Source organism: Mixophyes fleayi, chromosome 12 (genome assembly GCF_038048845.1).
Source record: "Mixophyes fleayi isolate aMixFle1 chromosome 12, aMixFle1.hap1, whole genome shotgun sequence".
NCBI classification, from domain to species: domain Eukaryota; kingdom Metazoa; phylum Chordata; class Amphibia; order Anura; family Limnodynastidae; genus Mixophyes; species Mixophyes fleayi.
In genome coordinates this window covers 59344212-59361997 of record NC_134413.1, presented here as the reverse complement: position 1 = coordinate 59361997, position 17786 = coordinate 59344212, and the positions used below count along the sequence as shown (strand labels likewise).

Below are 17786 nucleotides of genomic sequence, written 5' to 3'. Positions count from 1 at the left end.
GATGTGTAGTTAGGCTCAATTATGAGCGGCAGCCACGGTGACCTGCAGCCAGATGGTTAGTCCGGATAAGGGTAGACACTGTAACAAGAGACAGGCAGGGCGCCTCAATGTGTATTATCAATTGTATAGTATAGATAAATGTAATATATTGCGTACCATGAGGTAATAGTAGATCATCAAGTCAGAGACAGGGAATCCTCCTCATAGACTATTCCTCCCAATTTCTCAAGATTCAGGCAATGTGGAAAGAAAAGCAACATGGAGTAGTATTGCCAAACAATTGAACCAACACCACTGGTGGATAAATATCACCTATTGACATCGGGCTTCCTTAATGTGATTCAACACAAATGCCCCAGGTGAAGATAAATATAATATAGGGAACACCCATGTGGAACAACCATATATAAAGCTATAAACTGCGTACCAGATGGTCACCATGTAATTGCTTTTTGTAGATCAAATGTAAAATATTTCCATCCCAGCCTCGTTGTGTGGCGGCGGTAATAACAAGAAAAAAGGTATGGTATAAAAAACAATAGCAATTTATTAAAGAAGGTATTAATGCACTTACATCAAGGTAAGAAGATAATCACTGGCAAGAGTAAGCTTGACGCGTTTCGTCCCGGTAAAAACGGGACTTCCTCAGGAGCATTACTATTTCTGGAAATATTTTACATTTGATCTACAAGAAGCAATTACATGGTGACCATCTGGTACGCAGTTTATAACTTTGTATATGGTTGTTCCACATGGGTGTTCCCTATATTATATTTATCTTCACCTGGGGCATTTGTGTTGAATCACATTAAGGAAGCCTGATGTCAATAGGTGATATTTATCCACCAGTGGTGTTGGTTCAACTGTTTTGCAATACTACTCCATGTTGCTTCTCTTTCCACATTGCCTGAATCTTGAGAAATTGGGAGGAATAGTCTATGAGGAGGATTCCCTGTCTCTGACTTGATGATCTACTATTACCTCATGGTACGCAATATATTACATTTATCTATACTATACAATTGATAATACACATTGAGGCTCCCTGCCTGTCTCTTGTTACAAAATAAATATATATATATATGTACATACACACACACACCCACCCACATATATATATATATATATATATATATATATATATATATATATGTGTGTGTATATATATATATATACACGTGTGTGTGGGTATATGTGTATATATATATATATATATATATATATATATATATATATATATATATATATATATATATATATATATATATATATATATAATTACACATATCATGCCCTTCCCCAATGTTTTACTATGACATACGGCAGTTGGGGGTTAAACTAATTGACCAAATATTATACCAGTTTTGCAGGTATTTATAATATATACTGTATATCCACGGACTTTGTGGTTTGCTGCATTTTGCAGTATTCTGATATGAGGCCTAGAGAGTACAGGTAGTAGATATTCATTCCTGTCATATTGGCTGTATGTTTTTTAGGATATCAGAAGGTCCAGTCGAGCCAGGAGCTGCGGCAGGTAGGATACGAGCGCTAGAGGAGCAGCTTTTGAAGGCCAAAGAACAGATAGAGATGTATAAGCAACAATCCAGTAGTGCTGGTAAGTCACGAGTGAATTTACAGCTATTGAATAGTAGATTTGTAGTAATAAAATTATGCACAATGAAACAAAAGCCACCTTTCGTGAGATTCTGTGTTCATTATTTTTTATATTAAATCTATAATGTTTTAATGCTATATTTCTATATCAACACCTGTTCCAGAAACCTTAATATATAAAACAGCTATATATAGAACTCATAAGATTAATATATACACAGGACATTGCAATTAGGTAATTCTTTTAATTCCCTTATTTTTGCTATTTTACTCACAAATTCCAATGCTTTGCAAAATATTTTTTTTTATTTTTTTTCATGGCATTCTTTAATGACTATATCATCCCTCACCCATCCTGCAACACAAACCTCTGTCCACATTGCCCCTTCATTACTTCACTCACCTCTAGTTAACACTCATGAACTCTTTACCTATTTAAATTCAATAGTTATAACAGCCTCACCCTGTCGCAAGAAACTAATGGGACACAATCATCTTTCCTACCTTTCTTCCTCCCTGCTTCTATTAGTTGGTGATCTATCACCTAATCCAGGTCCCCCGCACTTCTCACATACACATATATCTGAACGCTACCGAAATCCAGGAAACCTCAAACACATCACCTGTCTCCCCTCTCTTCCAAAGTCCTTTAAATGTGCCCTTTGGAATGCACGCTATGTTTGTAACAAACTTACCTTCGTACACGATCTCTTCCTCTCAAACAACCTCAACCTTCTAGCAATAACAGAAACATGGCTCAAGCAAGCAGACACTGCCTCACCTGCAGCTCTTTCACATGGTGGTCTCCATTTCACCCAGACCAGGAGGCAGACAAGGAGGTGGGGTTGGATGACTTCTCTCCCCACAGTGCACGTTCACAGTTCTACCAAATGTCCCATCACTCACGTTCACATCTTTTGAAGTACATGCTGTTAGGATTTTTAACCCGTTCTCTATGCGTGTTGCTGTCATCTATAGCCCCCTAGACCACACCAACAATTTTTTGAACACTTCTCTGCATGGCTCCCTCACTTCTTATCCTCTGACATCCCCACCATTATCATGGGTGACTTCAACATCCCTATCTCTAATTCATGTTCCAATACTGCTTCCAAACTACTCTCTCTAACATCCTCACTTGATCTCTCCCAGTGGATTGAATCCGCTGATCCTCAGGATGGCCACTGTCTTGATCTTGTTTTCTCTAGATTATGCTCAGTTTCTGATTTCCTTAACACTCCTTTTCCCCTCTCGGATCATCACTTTATTAGCTGCTCGCTCACCCACAGTTCTTTACCCTCCCCCATGTAAAACTCTTCCAAGCCTCCTCACAACCGCAGGAATATCAACTCTATTGATCTTCAACAGTTTTCCACCTGTCTCCAACACCTTCTCTCCCCAATTTCTACATTCTCCTCCCCTGATCAGGCAGTACCCCATTTTCACCAAACCCTTAATCAAGTGGCTCCAGCGACACTACATGCTCCACATAGACTTCATTGCCAACCGTGGCACAGTAAAGTAACACGAACTCTACAAAAACTTTCTCGTAAAGCATAACGTTACTGGCGTAAATCTTGTACCTCTAATGAATTCATCACATATACTGGTATCTACCACTCCTATACAAATTCTCTGGACACTGAAAAAAAAAAACTTACTTCCAATCTCTTATCTATGTACAGGCTTCTAACTCCAAACGCCTTTTTAACACATTAAAATCTCCTCTTAATACTCCCACCCCAAACCCTCCGACTACCATCAGTCCCAAGGATCTTGCTTCCTATTTCAAGGACAAAATAGATATCGGACTCGAAATGGTATCATCTCCCTCGACAAGCAATCGACTCAATTCCTTAGTAGCACCCTCTGACACTCTCTTGATTTGATCCCACAAATGAAGAGGAAGTTTCTACTCTCTTCTCTTCTTCCTACTCTACCTCCTGTCCTCTTTATTCCATTCACTCATAAATTGGTAGGTCCCTGTGTCCTGTGCTTATTCCACCTCTAGCTATTTTTCCATCATAATTCAAGCATGCAGTGATTATTCCTATTTAAAAAAATAAATAAAAAATTACCGCTCCATCTCTCAGATCCCATGCCCCTTTTCTTGAGAGAATTGCCTACACTCGCCTCACACACTTTCTTACAGCAAACAACCTACTGGATTCTCTTCGGTCAGGCTTTCGCTCTCAACACTCCACAGAGACTGCGCTGACCAGGGTTGTCAATGATTTGATCACAGCAGAAAGTGAAGGCCATTACTCTCTTCTAATTCTCCTGGATCTCTCTGCTGCATTTGACACTGTTGACTACTCTCTCCTCATGCAAACGCTACAATCCCTAGGTCTTGAAGGCACTGTCCTATCTTGGTTCTCATCCTACCTATCTATTCGCTCTTTCAGTGTTAATTTCTCTGGATCCACCTCTGCTTCGCTTCCTTTATCAGTTGGAGTACCACAAGGCTCAGTCCTAGGTTCTCTGCTATTCTCTATCTACACCACTTCTCTTGAAAAACTAATAAGCTCCTTTGGATCTCAGTATCATCTCTATGCGGATGATACACAAACCTATCTATCCTCTCTTGATCTTTCACCATCTGTGTTGTCTCGCGTTACTGACTGTCTTTCTGTCATTTCATCTTGGATGTTTTTTTGTCAACTCAAACTTAGTCTTTCAAAAACTGAATTAATAATATTCCCACTCAAAAAAGAAGCTTCCTGCCTGACATTTCTAATTCTTTTGATAACCTGACCATAAATCCCACCCTAAAAGCTCGCTGTCTAGGTGTAATCCTTGACTCACAACTATCATTTATTCCCCACATCGACTCTATAGCTAAATTGTATTACATACATAGAAAGAACATTTCCAGAATACGCACATATCTCACACAAGACACTGCAAAAACCTTAATTCATGCACTCATCCACTCTCGCATCGACTATTGCAATTCCCTCCTTACATGTCTTTCCAAAATCAGACTTGAACCCCTACAATCTATTTTGCACGCAGTGGCTAGATTGATTTTCTTTGCAAACCGTTCTTCCTCTGCTGAGCAATATAATGTAGCACATGCCCCTGTGTTTCAAGCTCTAATTGTTGCTTGCGAGCAGGGCCCTCTTACCTCTTTCTCTCTTACCTCTCTCTGTATGTATTGCCCAGTATTGTCTTATAAATGTTTGTTCCCATTTGTAAAGCGCTACGGAATTTGCTGGCGCTATATAAATAAATGATGATGATGATCGAAGATTATTCATATCATTCTATAAATGTCAGAAACATGGAGTCCTGAAGTCCAAAGATTATAATAACCACTTCCATCTTCAGTGGGATTGCTGTCTCCTATACAGCCCTTGCTCCTAGGCATCCAAATCATAAATGAAAAAAGGATTGCTGTCTTCTATACAGCCCTTGCTCCTAGGCATCCAAATCATAAATGAAAAAAGAAAGGGGCACCTGCTAGAGCAATATTAATAATTGCATTATAGAGCCCACAAAGTGAGGTTACTGTACATTAAATGGATGAATAGCTTGAATAGCTTATATGTGCTGGTCATTTTCCTTTTTGTTGTGCCTGTAACACTCTCTCCCAATTCAGTTCAGTTCAGGATATGCCTGGATCGCCGGACAGAGTAAGGTTGTTTGCCCACTCGTATAGCATTTTTTTTAATTTATTTATTTTTACTCAAATGCATGTGAAAAACACACATAAACACTATGGGCCTGTGTGACGACACCGTTGAATATGTGCTTTTTATCCCCCCATGTCCCCCAAGTGTGTCTAATTACATTTGGATAAGGGTACATTGTACCTTTTTACTATATGTTACTAATTGTAAAAAATGTATATTGTTTATTATATCCTGTTGATATTGCATTGAAGCTGTTCATTGTTCTTAAAGTGAAGCCATGTTGGTTATGGGAAGGGTTACGGTGGTGTCCAGGATACAGGTTGAGGGGGTTGGAGCTGCATTCATTCTCCCCCTCCTTTCTCTACAGGAAGCATGGAACAGCTGGAGACCCTGTGGAGGTGGGGTCTAGTGCAGACATTTTGTCTGGAACCCAGCACGGGAGCCCCTGTGGATTTACAGCTCATTTTCAATCCCCCCTCCAACCCCCTAGTTCAGCACCCACCAATGTTTAAGAGGGAGAAAGCCAGGGGTTTGCCCAGGGAGGGGAAAGCAGTGTGGAGATTTGACCTTGGATATAAGTACCTACTCGAGGGGAGGAGGGGTATTCATTCAATGGATTGGGTCCTTTGAAGATGCAGGGTAACTGGTGTTAAGTTTCCATTCTCTGCCAGTGGACTACAACTGCGGCTGAAAGAAATCCATGGGTTTTGGATTCTGCAATTCAGGACAGTCAGGTGACTGTAACTCCTCCAGCTAGTGTGGGATAAGGGACAGATAATGTGGTAAACCTGTCTGGCATTTATTTACTGTGTCTATATACTATTCTAGTGATTTTTGTTTTTGTTACAATAAATGTATTGTTGTACCTTCTAACTGCATTTGCCTGAGTGATTATAAGAACCCTAGAAGGTATTTGGTTGGATTCCCTGGCATAGTAAGGCACCACCATGGGTGGCCAGCCAGCGTGAAGTGGGTAGAATTGGGCCAGATAAACCCAGTATCATCACAGCCTGATTTAGAGTATAACAGAAGTGTAATTTAAAAAGTTGCACGCAAATGTACGTCATATTCAGAGTTGAAGATGCTTCCTTGTCTGACTAAGTAGCAAATGCATCCGCTTGACAATGTCCGTTTGAAGACTGACTAATACAGTTTCTGAATCAGCATGACTTCAACTTGTTCTCAGTCCAAAGTCATCTTATCCCATCACAAAAGATTAGATTCGGGAGTGTCCAGATATGCATTATACAAGGCAGAGTGTAATTGTCACAAGAACGGTGTATAAAAACCAAGTCCCTAGCTTGTCAGCTGCAAGCTCAGAGACAAGTTGCAATAAAAAAGGGCCTGAAATTGATGGGTATGTTCTCATCCACCATAGGGACAGTCCTGTGGGCAAGATGGCATACTCATGATCTCCAGTTGAAACTCCTAAGTGTCACGGTTCTTACGAGGAGACTCGGCAGATGTAGCAAAACCAAGAGATTCGAACAGTTTGGCACTACTCCAACAGGGCGCGGAGTCTAACGAGGAGACTGTGTTCACCAGGAACCGCCGCAAAGCGGTATGGACTTAGCTGCGTCTACCTCGCAGGCCGCGGTCCCTACTAGAGCACTGTACGGAAGTCCCTGGGAAGACTACAGGCAGTAGTGCCGTAGGAAGGATGGTCAATACAATAAGAAATGACAATGAAGATAATGCAGATCGGTGTAACTCTGTAAACCACTATGTGGTGTAAAGTTCAGGAGAATGAGCGTCAGCTCTGAAGACAAATGTAGAGGAGATGACTGGAGATGAGCGTCAGCTCTGCAGGCCACTATGTGGCGGAGAGTTCAGGAGAATGAGCGTCAGCTCTGCAGACCACTATGTGGCGAAGAGTTCAGGAGAATGAGCGTCAGCTCTGCAGACCACTATGTGGCGGAGAGTTCAGTAGAGTGAGCATCAGCTCTGCAGACCACTATGTGGCGGAGAGTTCAGTAGAGTGAGCTTCCGCTCTGCAGGCCACTATGTGGCGGAGAGTTCAGTAGAGTGAGCGTCAGCTCTGCAGACCACTATGTGGTGAAAGTTCAGGAGAATGAGCGTCAGCTCTGAAGACAAATGTAGTGGAGATGTCCGAAGATGAGCGTCGGCTCTGCAGTCCAGAATGGAGGTAAATAGCTGGAAAGTAACAGGAAGCCACTTCTATCACCAGTAGGTAACACAAAGAACAGGCACTGAAGATAGAGAGGAGGTGCCTTTTAAACTTGCCGCCAGGGAAAAGGGCCAATCAGCAGTGAGCAGGGAATTAGTGTAATGCGCAGACCCGAATCCAAGATGGCGGTGCCCAGCGGGAAGCGGAGCGCCGATGACAGGTAAGTCTGCCGGGTGTCAGGTGCGCTGCCTGAACACCCGGCGCGTGATACTAAGGAAGTGGAGCTACAAGAAGGTCTCTATGAACAAGGTCATTGCCTGTCAAGAACCACCAGTCATGGTGGCTAAGCCCAAACTTAAGAAGAAAAGGAATGTCACTGCTGAAAAAACAATGGATTCTAACAGATGCCAGATTTACAGGTTTAGGAACTCACCTTCAAAGACAGGTAGTGCAAAGCAAGTGAGAGGTCATATGTAAACATTTTGTAAATAATGAGAGGAGTGTGGAAAGCAGTTCAACACTCATCACTTGAATGAGAAAATTCTTGGATATTTTCCTGACAGCAGAATAGTACCATTGATTAATTGCCAAGGGGGCGCCAAAAGTACTTTTATGATGAAAGTAACAGAGATCAACTCATGACGGAAAAGAATCTGATGGCACTCTGATATATATTCATCTATTCAGGAGAACATAAACTAGTAGCAGATTACCTCAGCTGAAACCAGATTCACCAGGGAGAGTGGTCTCTTCATCGAGGTGTATTCTAGCTGCTAGTGGAAAGTAAATCGCCTTCCTCAAGTGGATTTCATGGTGATGAGAAGAAATGCAAAACAGGGACCCAAAAGCAAAATGCACCATTCCATGGGCATTCTAGATGAGATATGTTTTCCCTTCATTTCCACTGATAACTCGCATGCTAAGAAATGTCCGACAGTAAAAGGCAGAGGTGCTAGAAATCCTACCATTCTCGTCTCACTGTCTGTGGTTTTCAGTGGGCTGCTTCCAGAACCATAGAAGCTGGCTTTGATGGAGTGGAGATTGAGCGGTACCAGTTAATAGCTAAAGGGGTGTAAGAACAGCTAATTAATACCTTATTTATTACAAACAAGAAAGAGCAATTTTTTAGATATATATGACAGGATTTGGTAGAAGTTTGCTTGCTGGTGTGACACCAGATTCAATTCAGTAACAGCCACCATTCTGCAGATCCTGGACTTCTTCCAGGATGTGCTCAGCAAAGGCCTTTGCAGCATCCACTCTTAAAGTGCAGGTGTCGGCTTTATTTTTGGGCACCAGCTTAGCCTTGTAATATTTAACTAAAATATTCTTCCAGGCAGTAAAGAGGGTTTGTCCATCCTTAAGACCTTTTGTGGCTGCATTAGATTTAGTTCTAAATGCTCTAATATCTGATCCTTTTGAACCTCTGCAGAAAGTCTCCTAGGGATGGATGACTTTGAAAGTTGCTTTTTTTTATATCAATTACATCTGCTTGCTTTGTGGGAGAGTTACATGCTGTATGGTCCATCTTCTTGGGTAAAGTGACACTCGGAGCCAGTCCACAATTCCTGCAGAAGGTGTTATCTAGATTACACATTAATGAGGAAGCGGTGCCACCATTTATTTATTCATATGCAAAAGAGGAAAATTAGAGAAAACTACATTCATAGGATATAGTGAGAGCAATTTCTAAACATCTGTAAAGAACAGAAGCTATCAGGAAGACAGAACAGCTCCTTGTGCTGACAACTGAACACCGAAGACGGCATGCTCCCTTTAGACCAAATATCTCCAATTATATCCAAGAAGCCATTAAACAGGCCGACAAGAGTAATGGTTGCAAAGTGCCAGAGACCCTTACTCAGCTCGAGCAGTAGCAAAATCTTGGGCAAACAAGGATCAGGACTCAGTGACGCAGTTCTGCAAAACAGCTGGATGGTCATCTAGTCATACTTGCGGTCATTATCGTCTAGATATCCTATCTACCTCAGATGCTCAGTTTGGAAGAGATGTTCTTCATTTAGCTTCTAAATACATCTTTAATTCTAACATTTTTGGCTGAGTTTATTTATTATGATGCCCTCCCTATACATTTGGTACATCCCATAGTTATAGCTGCCGTGTAGTCCAAAGTATTATTTACCAAAATTTCCTTTTCTTTGAGAGACTCCATGGCAGCCCAATTTTACCACTCATACTTGTATTGTTGTTTTTTCAGAAGTGAGCTTGGAAAGTCACTCAAAGACACAGGAAGAGGCAAAGCTACCTTTTATATACTGTTTTGGGTGCATTTTATTATACCTGTCTCTTTCTAACCTGGAAAGGAAGCCACCTTAGTTATGGCTGCCATGGAGTTGTATTTGTGACTACATCACTGTCTGAATCCATACTCAATTGATCGAACTCGCCCTTACTGCCTATTGCTTATGTTAGAACACCAGTCATGCCTCTTCAGATGTAAGGAGTGGTAAGTGCCAAAAAACCTGCAGGTCTGAATAGCCATAGTTGCGTACGTTCATTTTCTGAGCATGCGCAGTGCAAAGATACGCTATGCAAACAGGCGCAAGTCTCATTCTGTATCAGGCCCTATGGGCTAATATGTATGTGTGTGCTGAGAAGAGAGAAGGAGCACATGATAGTATATACCAGTTGTTATAAAAATAAAAAAACAAAACAAAAACAAAGATCACTTATCTGTTTCCACAGTTTGCAGCATCGATATCTAAATGATGAGTGTCGTATGCAATCTAAAACAACATAAAACTGCAAACCGATGTTTGATATTTATTTCACAATATGAGCTCTGTGTCCCATCAGGGATTAAAGCCTGAGAGGGGAGACTAAAATTACTCAGTTATCTTTTGATTGTCTCTACGTTCTTGTGCCCTCATGCTCTCCCAGCAGACAGAAATCTGACCATCCATGGGTGTACCATTTTTCTGTTTGATCATTTTTAATGCATAAGAAAATTGCACAATATCTTAATATCTTTGTGTGTCATTTTTGGTAATTTATTTGCATCTTTAGCATTCATTTTCCATTTTAAATAACACTTAAGTTCATGTCTCTGTCGTCTTATGAATGTCCAACTTGGTATTAGAACACTACATAGCTGAAACAGAAGATATCATTTTGTTTATGGTAACTTTGATTAAAGTAAGTTGTGTGAGATTAATTTAGATAAAGTAGGGAGACCCGACGGCGTCCTGAGTAAGCGTGTCATCTCTTCAACCAAACCTTGATGGTGGCGTGATTGCTAAGACAAAAGTTAGCGTGTGAGATAGACAGACAGGGAAAGTTTTCTTTTTTAAGAGGACCAGGTGATTGTTTTTGATTAACATTTTGTCTTACACAGGTTGTGCAGGCTCGGGGGAGTGCGGTTATGATAATGATTTCAAAAAAGGGAGGGGGGCAGAGAAAGTTGTAGCTCAAAGAGCAAGGGCACTCTGGTTTCCAAAATTTAAATAGTCAGTATATCATATGTAACAGGGCAAATGCCTTTATTATAACACATGTAAATACTTGGCGAAATATAGAGATAAAAACACATAGAAGGATAGAAAAATAGATTTAAAATAAGTTAACCCTTCAGTAACCACCGATGGATAGGTTAGTAGTACATCAAGATGTGGTGGGTAATGGGCAAAAATAGAGCTTATGAACTGTAGCCTAGATTATAAATAAGCTAAATGATCATAAAGTGAGATATATATATATTATTCTCCAATTTGGTATGCATATGGAGATGCTCTAAATCGGTGCAGATTAATAGTGAGCACCTGTCCTAGCGTCCCTGATAATGGTCTGGTATAGATTCGCAAGCTGCAAGGAGAATAATATGAGAGATTTAGACATGTGATAATCTCTCAATCCTTTATCAAGACTGCATGGAGCTCTGCTGCACAGTGTACAATGTGGCGATAGACTAATGTCTCAACAGGTTAATATTCATGTTGTGTCATAGAGATCTAAGGAGTAACAGTAGCAGTTCGATTGTTCACCTAATATGTGGTGTCTGTGCGCTACTGCGAATAAACTCATACAGGATTTATGCGTAACACACTATAGAATAATCATATATAACAGCCTTTCAGGAGTATTGTGCTTTGCATAAGAATCTTATTTAAATGTATCTGACCTCAGAGCGTACACTCAGTGGGTTGAAATATACCCCCTGCTAGTAAGATGCGCTGGGTTAGTATGCATGAGATCTCTCAATTATTACTTTACATGAATGAGTTAAAACCTGTATTAGAGATATAGATACAGCGTTGCTATCATGAGAACGGTAATATCAGAAGCAGGGAAAGCTAGGAAACCCAAAACTGACTATATGTCCGTGGTGGTGGTTACTTCCGGGTGTGACATCGGAGATGATGTCACCTTCCCGACGTACGTTTCGCCTGTAAGCTTTGACAAGGGATAACCCGAGCTGTCAGAGAAGGTTTCTTTTTGTGTGGTACTCGACCAATAGGGAGTACTTATCAGTGATTGCCACATGAGGGAGCCAAAACGAAAAATATGTATCATGTAACCTAAGAGAACCAATAGGAAAAATGATTCAGAGCATCAGTAGTTGCTAGGTAGAAAATATTCTTTACAAAGCCTGAGTGGAGATATATCGTAAGTATGAGAAAATTTATTATGTAAAAGCCTGTTATGTAAATGATGGTAACCATAGGCAAAAGGAGGCACAAAAGATACCTGTTGTGAGATTGAGCAATAATTAATGATTAGGGGAAGGTAAGGAGAATGAGATAATTAGATAAATAGACTAAAGTAAAGAACATGAAAGTTTTTATAAAAATTTGTTGTTCATTAATAAATGATAGTAGCGATTAATCCAAATAACAAATGGTGTAAATATGACTGTGTATAATAAATAAATCTGTAGAGAAGAAAAGTATGGCGAGAACATAATTTGTTGGTATACCATCAGGGTGAATAAGCGCGATAATGCTAGATGCAATATACAATGCTTATCATAATTGCACGCATCCCTGAGCAGTGTCTAGTATAGAGCATACTTCATAAGGTCTTGTTCACTCCATATGTATTTAGAGTGGTAACTCAATGTATAGAAGCAGAATGGTGTATTTATAGAAAGCTAATGAAACTATTGTTTTCATTCAGTCTGAATGGTGAGACTGAATTAAGTAGAAAAATCAATCTGCTCTCCTTCTGAAGGAGTAATTTGTCTAGGTTACCACCTCTGATACCCAAACAAATGTTCTCAATGCCATAGCATTTCAAAAGACTAGAGTCAGTGTTGTGGTAGTTCAAGAAGTGTCGAGCCACCGAAGTCAGCTGTTTGAGGCACTGTTTGTCCCGATGGGCATTGCGTATTGATCCCATGTGTTCTAGAATGCGATGTTTAAGCATTCTTTTGGTTTTTCCCACGCAAATTAACTTACAGGGGCATTCCAGGACATATATGACCCCAACGGTTTTGCAGTTAATATAGCTCTTTATTTTATGTAATTTGTCGAAGCGATCGATGAAGTCCACCTTTTTAATCATATTCGTGCATATCTTGCACTCACCACATCTATACGAACCGGTAATGGGTCTGGTGGCATGGGTCTCAGAAAAATGGCTGTTGACCAGCATATCTCTTAGGTTGGCACTGCGTCTCCAACTAAAGAGGGGTTTCTCACTTAGAACTGGAGATAAGTCTGGGTCTGAGAGTAGAACTGACCAGTGCCGTTGCATGATTTCCTGAATCTCTTGCCATTCATTGCAAAAATCTCCAACGAATCTAATGAGGTTGGATTGTCCTTTCTCCCTGGTGGAGAAGAGTAGTTGACTGCGGTCCATATGGAGCACTTGCCACAGGGAGCGTTTGACAGATCTACGACTATAGCCCCTATTGATGAGTCTATTTCCGTGTTCTGTTGCTCTCTTCTTGTAATCCTGCAGGTCCGAACAGTTACGTCGGATCCTGAGGAATTCCCCCTTAGGGATATTCCGTAAAACTGGGGGGAAGTGTGAGCTCTGGTGATGAAGAATGCTGTTAGTGGCCGTCGATTTGCGATACAGGTCACTCTTAAGTCTACCGTCTGGTTGTTTACTGATGGTGATGTCCAGAAAGTCCACGAAGGATGAACTTATGTGGTGGGTTAGTTTGAGATTATTTTGGTTGTTGTTAAGAATCTCAATGAATTTGTTGAACAATTTCTTATCGCCTTTCCACAGTATCAAAATGTTGTCGATGTATCTCATCCAATGGACGATACAATCCGTATATATCTTGTTGTCTTCGTGGAAGACGACCTCCTGCTCCCACTGACCCAGATATAAATTCGCAATTGTCGGAGCACAGGCTGCCCCCATAGCAGTCCCTCTTATTTGTAAAAAGTACTTGTTTGAAAAGACAAAGTAGTTTCTTTTCAGAATAAATTTCAAAAGATTCATAAGAAAATTGCTAAAGTCCCTGGTTCAACCCTGAGGAAAAATCTGACGGCCTCTAGGCCCACTTCATGGTTTATACTGGTGTAGAGTGATTCTACATCTACTGTGATAAGTAGAGTGTCTTCGTCCAATATGATTTCTTGTATGGTCCGTAAGACATCCCCAGTGTCCTTGACATAAGAGGGCAAGGCCGTTACGAATTTCCTAAGGTGTGTATCTAGGAAATAACTAGCCTGCTCAGTAAGACTACCGATACCAGATAGTATTGGGCGTCCAGGTGGTCTTTGTTTATTTTTGTGGACTTTCGGTAGTAGGTACAGTGTCGGTGTTTTTGGGTTTTCAACCTGTAAAAATTCAAATTCGGACTTAGTTATGGTACATTTTAGCCTGGCGGCATGAATCATTGCATTGTAACTAGATTTGAATTCCTCAGTAGGGTTTGAGAACAGAGGTTTATAGCAATTGGTGTCCCGGAGTTGTTTGTATGCTTCATGGGTGTAAAGATTCTTGGGCCAGATGACTACATTACCACCTTTATCCGATGGTTTCACCAGAACATCCTCCCATTGTTCTATTTCAGAGAGTGCCTGTTTCTCTTCTTTGGTAAGATTATGTTGTCGGTTCTTGGATATGTTGTGAGTGAGTTTGTTAAGGTCTTTAGATGCAAGTTCTTCGAAAACCAGGATTTGTGGACTGATGTTATCCTTGGGGAAGAAAGTAGATTTCTTACGCATGATGACTCTGGAAATACTCTCCATTGCAGTTTCAGCCGGGGCATTAGTTTCCACTTGGTCATGTAATAATTCTTCTAAATCCCGTAATGCTTCTGCATCCTCCTCCTGATTTAGTTGGAGGGGACTATCAGAGGGGGATCTGTCTGAAACGTGTATGAAGTCCTTATTATTGGTGAAGAATTTCTTAAGCTTCAATTTCCGAAGAAAGAGATTTAAATCCCTTTCCCAGTTGAATCTATTAAAGGTTTTACCTGGAGAAAAGGAGAGACCCTTGGACAGTAGGCTAATATGATGTTGAGAAAGGGTTCTATCCGATAGATTGATAATCTGTAGATTATCTTCGGATTGAATTACCTTCTCGCCTGTTGTTTGTGATAGCGGTCTGATTTCCACCCCCAAGTGGACCGGTCTCTTAGATCTCTTACGTCCCCTCCTGATGATTTTGCGGCCTGGTCTCGATTTTTTGCTCCGGGTCTGGTAGATCTGTCTAAAAAATCCCCCCTAGAGTGAGTTCTAATCGGTGGGCCTCTATGATCTGAATGATCAGATTCACTATCTGAAATATCTGTTTCAGATGAATCTTGTTGCCGCGAGGAGGATCTGAACGTACCCATATCGTGACGAATTTTATTCCATCTAAATATATTGCCTGTGGCATAGTCCTTTTGATCTCTATTAAATTTAGTTCTTTTCTTCTCTATTATAATCCTCTCAAATTCTTCCAAGTCTTTTTTAGTACGCTCATAGGCTTGTAAGAAAGAGTCATCCTTCTCAAAGGCTTTTAATTTAGTACTGATTTCCTCAATATCTTTGGAGTACCCATCAAGAATTAGCATATCATGTTTAAGTATAATGTGGATCAGTTCTTTGGAGCATTTGAGTAATGCTTTTTCCCAATCATCTTTCAGATCGGTAGTAGCCAGTTCATATGATGGGTAAACTTTGGGACGTAGACCTCGAGGTGTCAATGAATGTTTAATATAATTTTCATTTGTGGTCAAATCCCACCATACTCTGCTTTGTTTGCGCAGGAGAGTTTGTAGATTTTCCAATTCTGATTGCCAGCCAACGCTGAAGGAATGCAAGGGAGTTTGATTTGGCTCCAGGAAAGATTTGGTCTAAATCAGCATTCCATTTCTGACATCGTCTATTCAAATCAGCCTGGATATTGAAATTGGCCATACCCAGAGCGATCTCAGCAGGGAAAATGGAGTGCTGTATGACGGAGTTACCTTGACTGACAGACGGGGATAGTATGAATGAATAGATAGTAACTATAACTTCAATTCGAATAGAAAAAACCCTGTGCTAGAACATGGAAAACTGAGAAAGATCTCAGTCAATGTATAGAGAAAACAGAGTAATGTTCGCACTAGGGAGGAAGCCTACCTCCATAATTATTTTTCCTATTGGTTCTCTTAGGTTACATGATACATAGTTTTCTGATTGGCTCCCTCATGTGGCAATCACTGATAAGTACTCCCTTTTGGTCGAGTACCACACAAAAAGAAACCTTCTCTGACAGCTCGGGTTATCCCTTGTCAAAGCTTACTTATTGTTTAAGTATAATACACACAGAGGCTCCAAGCTTTGCATTCAGGGTCAGGATATGCATCAGGGATGTTCACATCACACACCCACAGGTTTTGTCACTTTGACTTCGATTGAGAGAGGAGAGTTCAGATTGCAGAGGGATAACTCCACCAATAGATTGCCATGATTATTATTGAAATTGAGTATAATAGCAATTCTTAGAGTTTGACAACATGTAGTTTTATGGCAGTTATGTACAGTAATAAAAAATAAAACCGAATACAAAAGCATAATTATTTTAAATAGATATACTGTATAGTTAAATATATTGGAAATAATGATTTATTAATATGCAATTAGTTTAAATTTGGATGGCTTTAGAATACCATTTGCCATATGTAAATGGTATTTCATGGAGTGGGATCATTGTCTCACTCATGTATGTAAAACAAATTATTTTAGAGATAAAGTATTAAATTAAAGAACAGTATAAAATAAAACATATTTTATATTAGTAAATATGAGATTTTTATAAAAGCTTGTCATACAATAAATAGCATATACAATGGCATGAAAGTAAAGGTTGCCTTGCCCAAATGAGCTTACAATCTAAGAGGTGTGGAGAATGCTTGATACTTAAGGTAGCACAACAACAGTTGTATCTGCTGGTGAGGAAAGTGTGTATGGATATTGTAAACATGAAAGATGATCTAGGCACTATAGAAATGTTAAGAACGTGAGCTGCTGCAATCATAACTTTCCTTCACCATTTATCTCAATTGAACCTTCTTCCTTTTTTGGTTCTGGAAAAGGCTTTTGCTCTTTTGCTGCATGGGCGTTCCTGTGGTCATCAGCCAGCTCAGAGTAGCTTTATGCCAGTATTTTTCTTTGGTATCAGGCTCGCTGCTGAAAACATTGCCAGGACACTTGTTCCCCATGTTTGCAGAAGCTGGAGTGGCAGCTGCTGTCCCTGAGGAGCCCCAGGAGGATCAGAGATGACAACAGCAATAACATTTGACACCTCTGGGTCCAGCAACTGATGGTATTCCAGCAAATCTTCAAAGCAATCCTGTCCTTGGTGTGATGACACTCCTATTTTTAATATTACGTACATGTTTCGGATATGTTCTTGGACACACTTTTCATGGGGTTCTGTGTGTTTCTAGATAACTTGGTGGAAGACGATTTTTCAAAGTTTGTAATCTTTTAAAAATGATATTTTTTGGGGAATGCCGTCGGAGAACTGCATCCATTGTTAGGATATACCAATGTTATTCTAAAATGTGTGTTATACTTTTCTCAGACACCTTAAACTGTAATAAAGTCCAAAAATATTTATTATTATTTCAAGTTGTGTATGGTAGTATTGTGCTACAAACAAGGTTTCTAGTAATATTGGTTTATATTGGTGCAAAAAGGGAATATTGTTCTTCCAGCCATCAAGATGGCAGCTTGAGTACATTATTATCCGCTTTCTTTCTTTATATGTGTATTTATTACTTTTAATAATACATATTTACTACTGTCAATAACTAAAGTCTAAAAACTCAATTTTATTTTCCCATATTTATATGTAAACTTTAAATTTCAGTTGTTCTCATTAATTGATGTTATAAATGCCTCAGAATCAACCGCATAACCACTTCAGATAGTCCATATATAATAAATAAATATTTTTTTTAAAATGTAATGTAGTCTAAAATAAGTCAGTTTTTCAGTATTAAGTGT

General features: G+C 39.9%; 1 protein-coding gene across 4 annotated transcripts in view; it reads left to right on the top strand.

Moving 5' to 3' along the window:
- Positions 1-17786, top strand: part of FUT8 (fucosyltransferase 8) — a 230499-nt gene that overhangs the window by 135874 nt on the left and 76839 nt on the right. For 3 of the 4 annotated variants that reach the window (XM_075192545.1, XM_075192547.1, XM_075192546.1), the window contains one exon: positions 1500-1618. The exons of the other annotated variant lie outside the window; for it this stretch is intronic. In XM_075192545.1, the coding sequence (XP_075048646.1) occupies positions 1500-1618 (119 nt within the window). The remainder of the gene's footprint in view (positions 1-1499; positions 1619-17786) is intronic. 4 annotated transcript variants of the gene reach the window in all.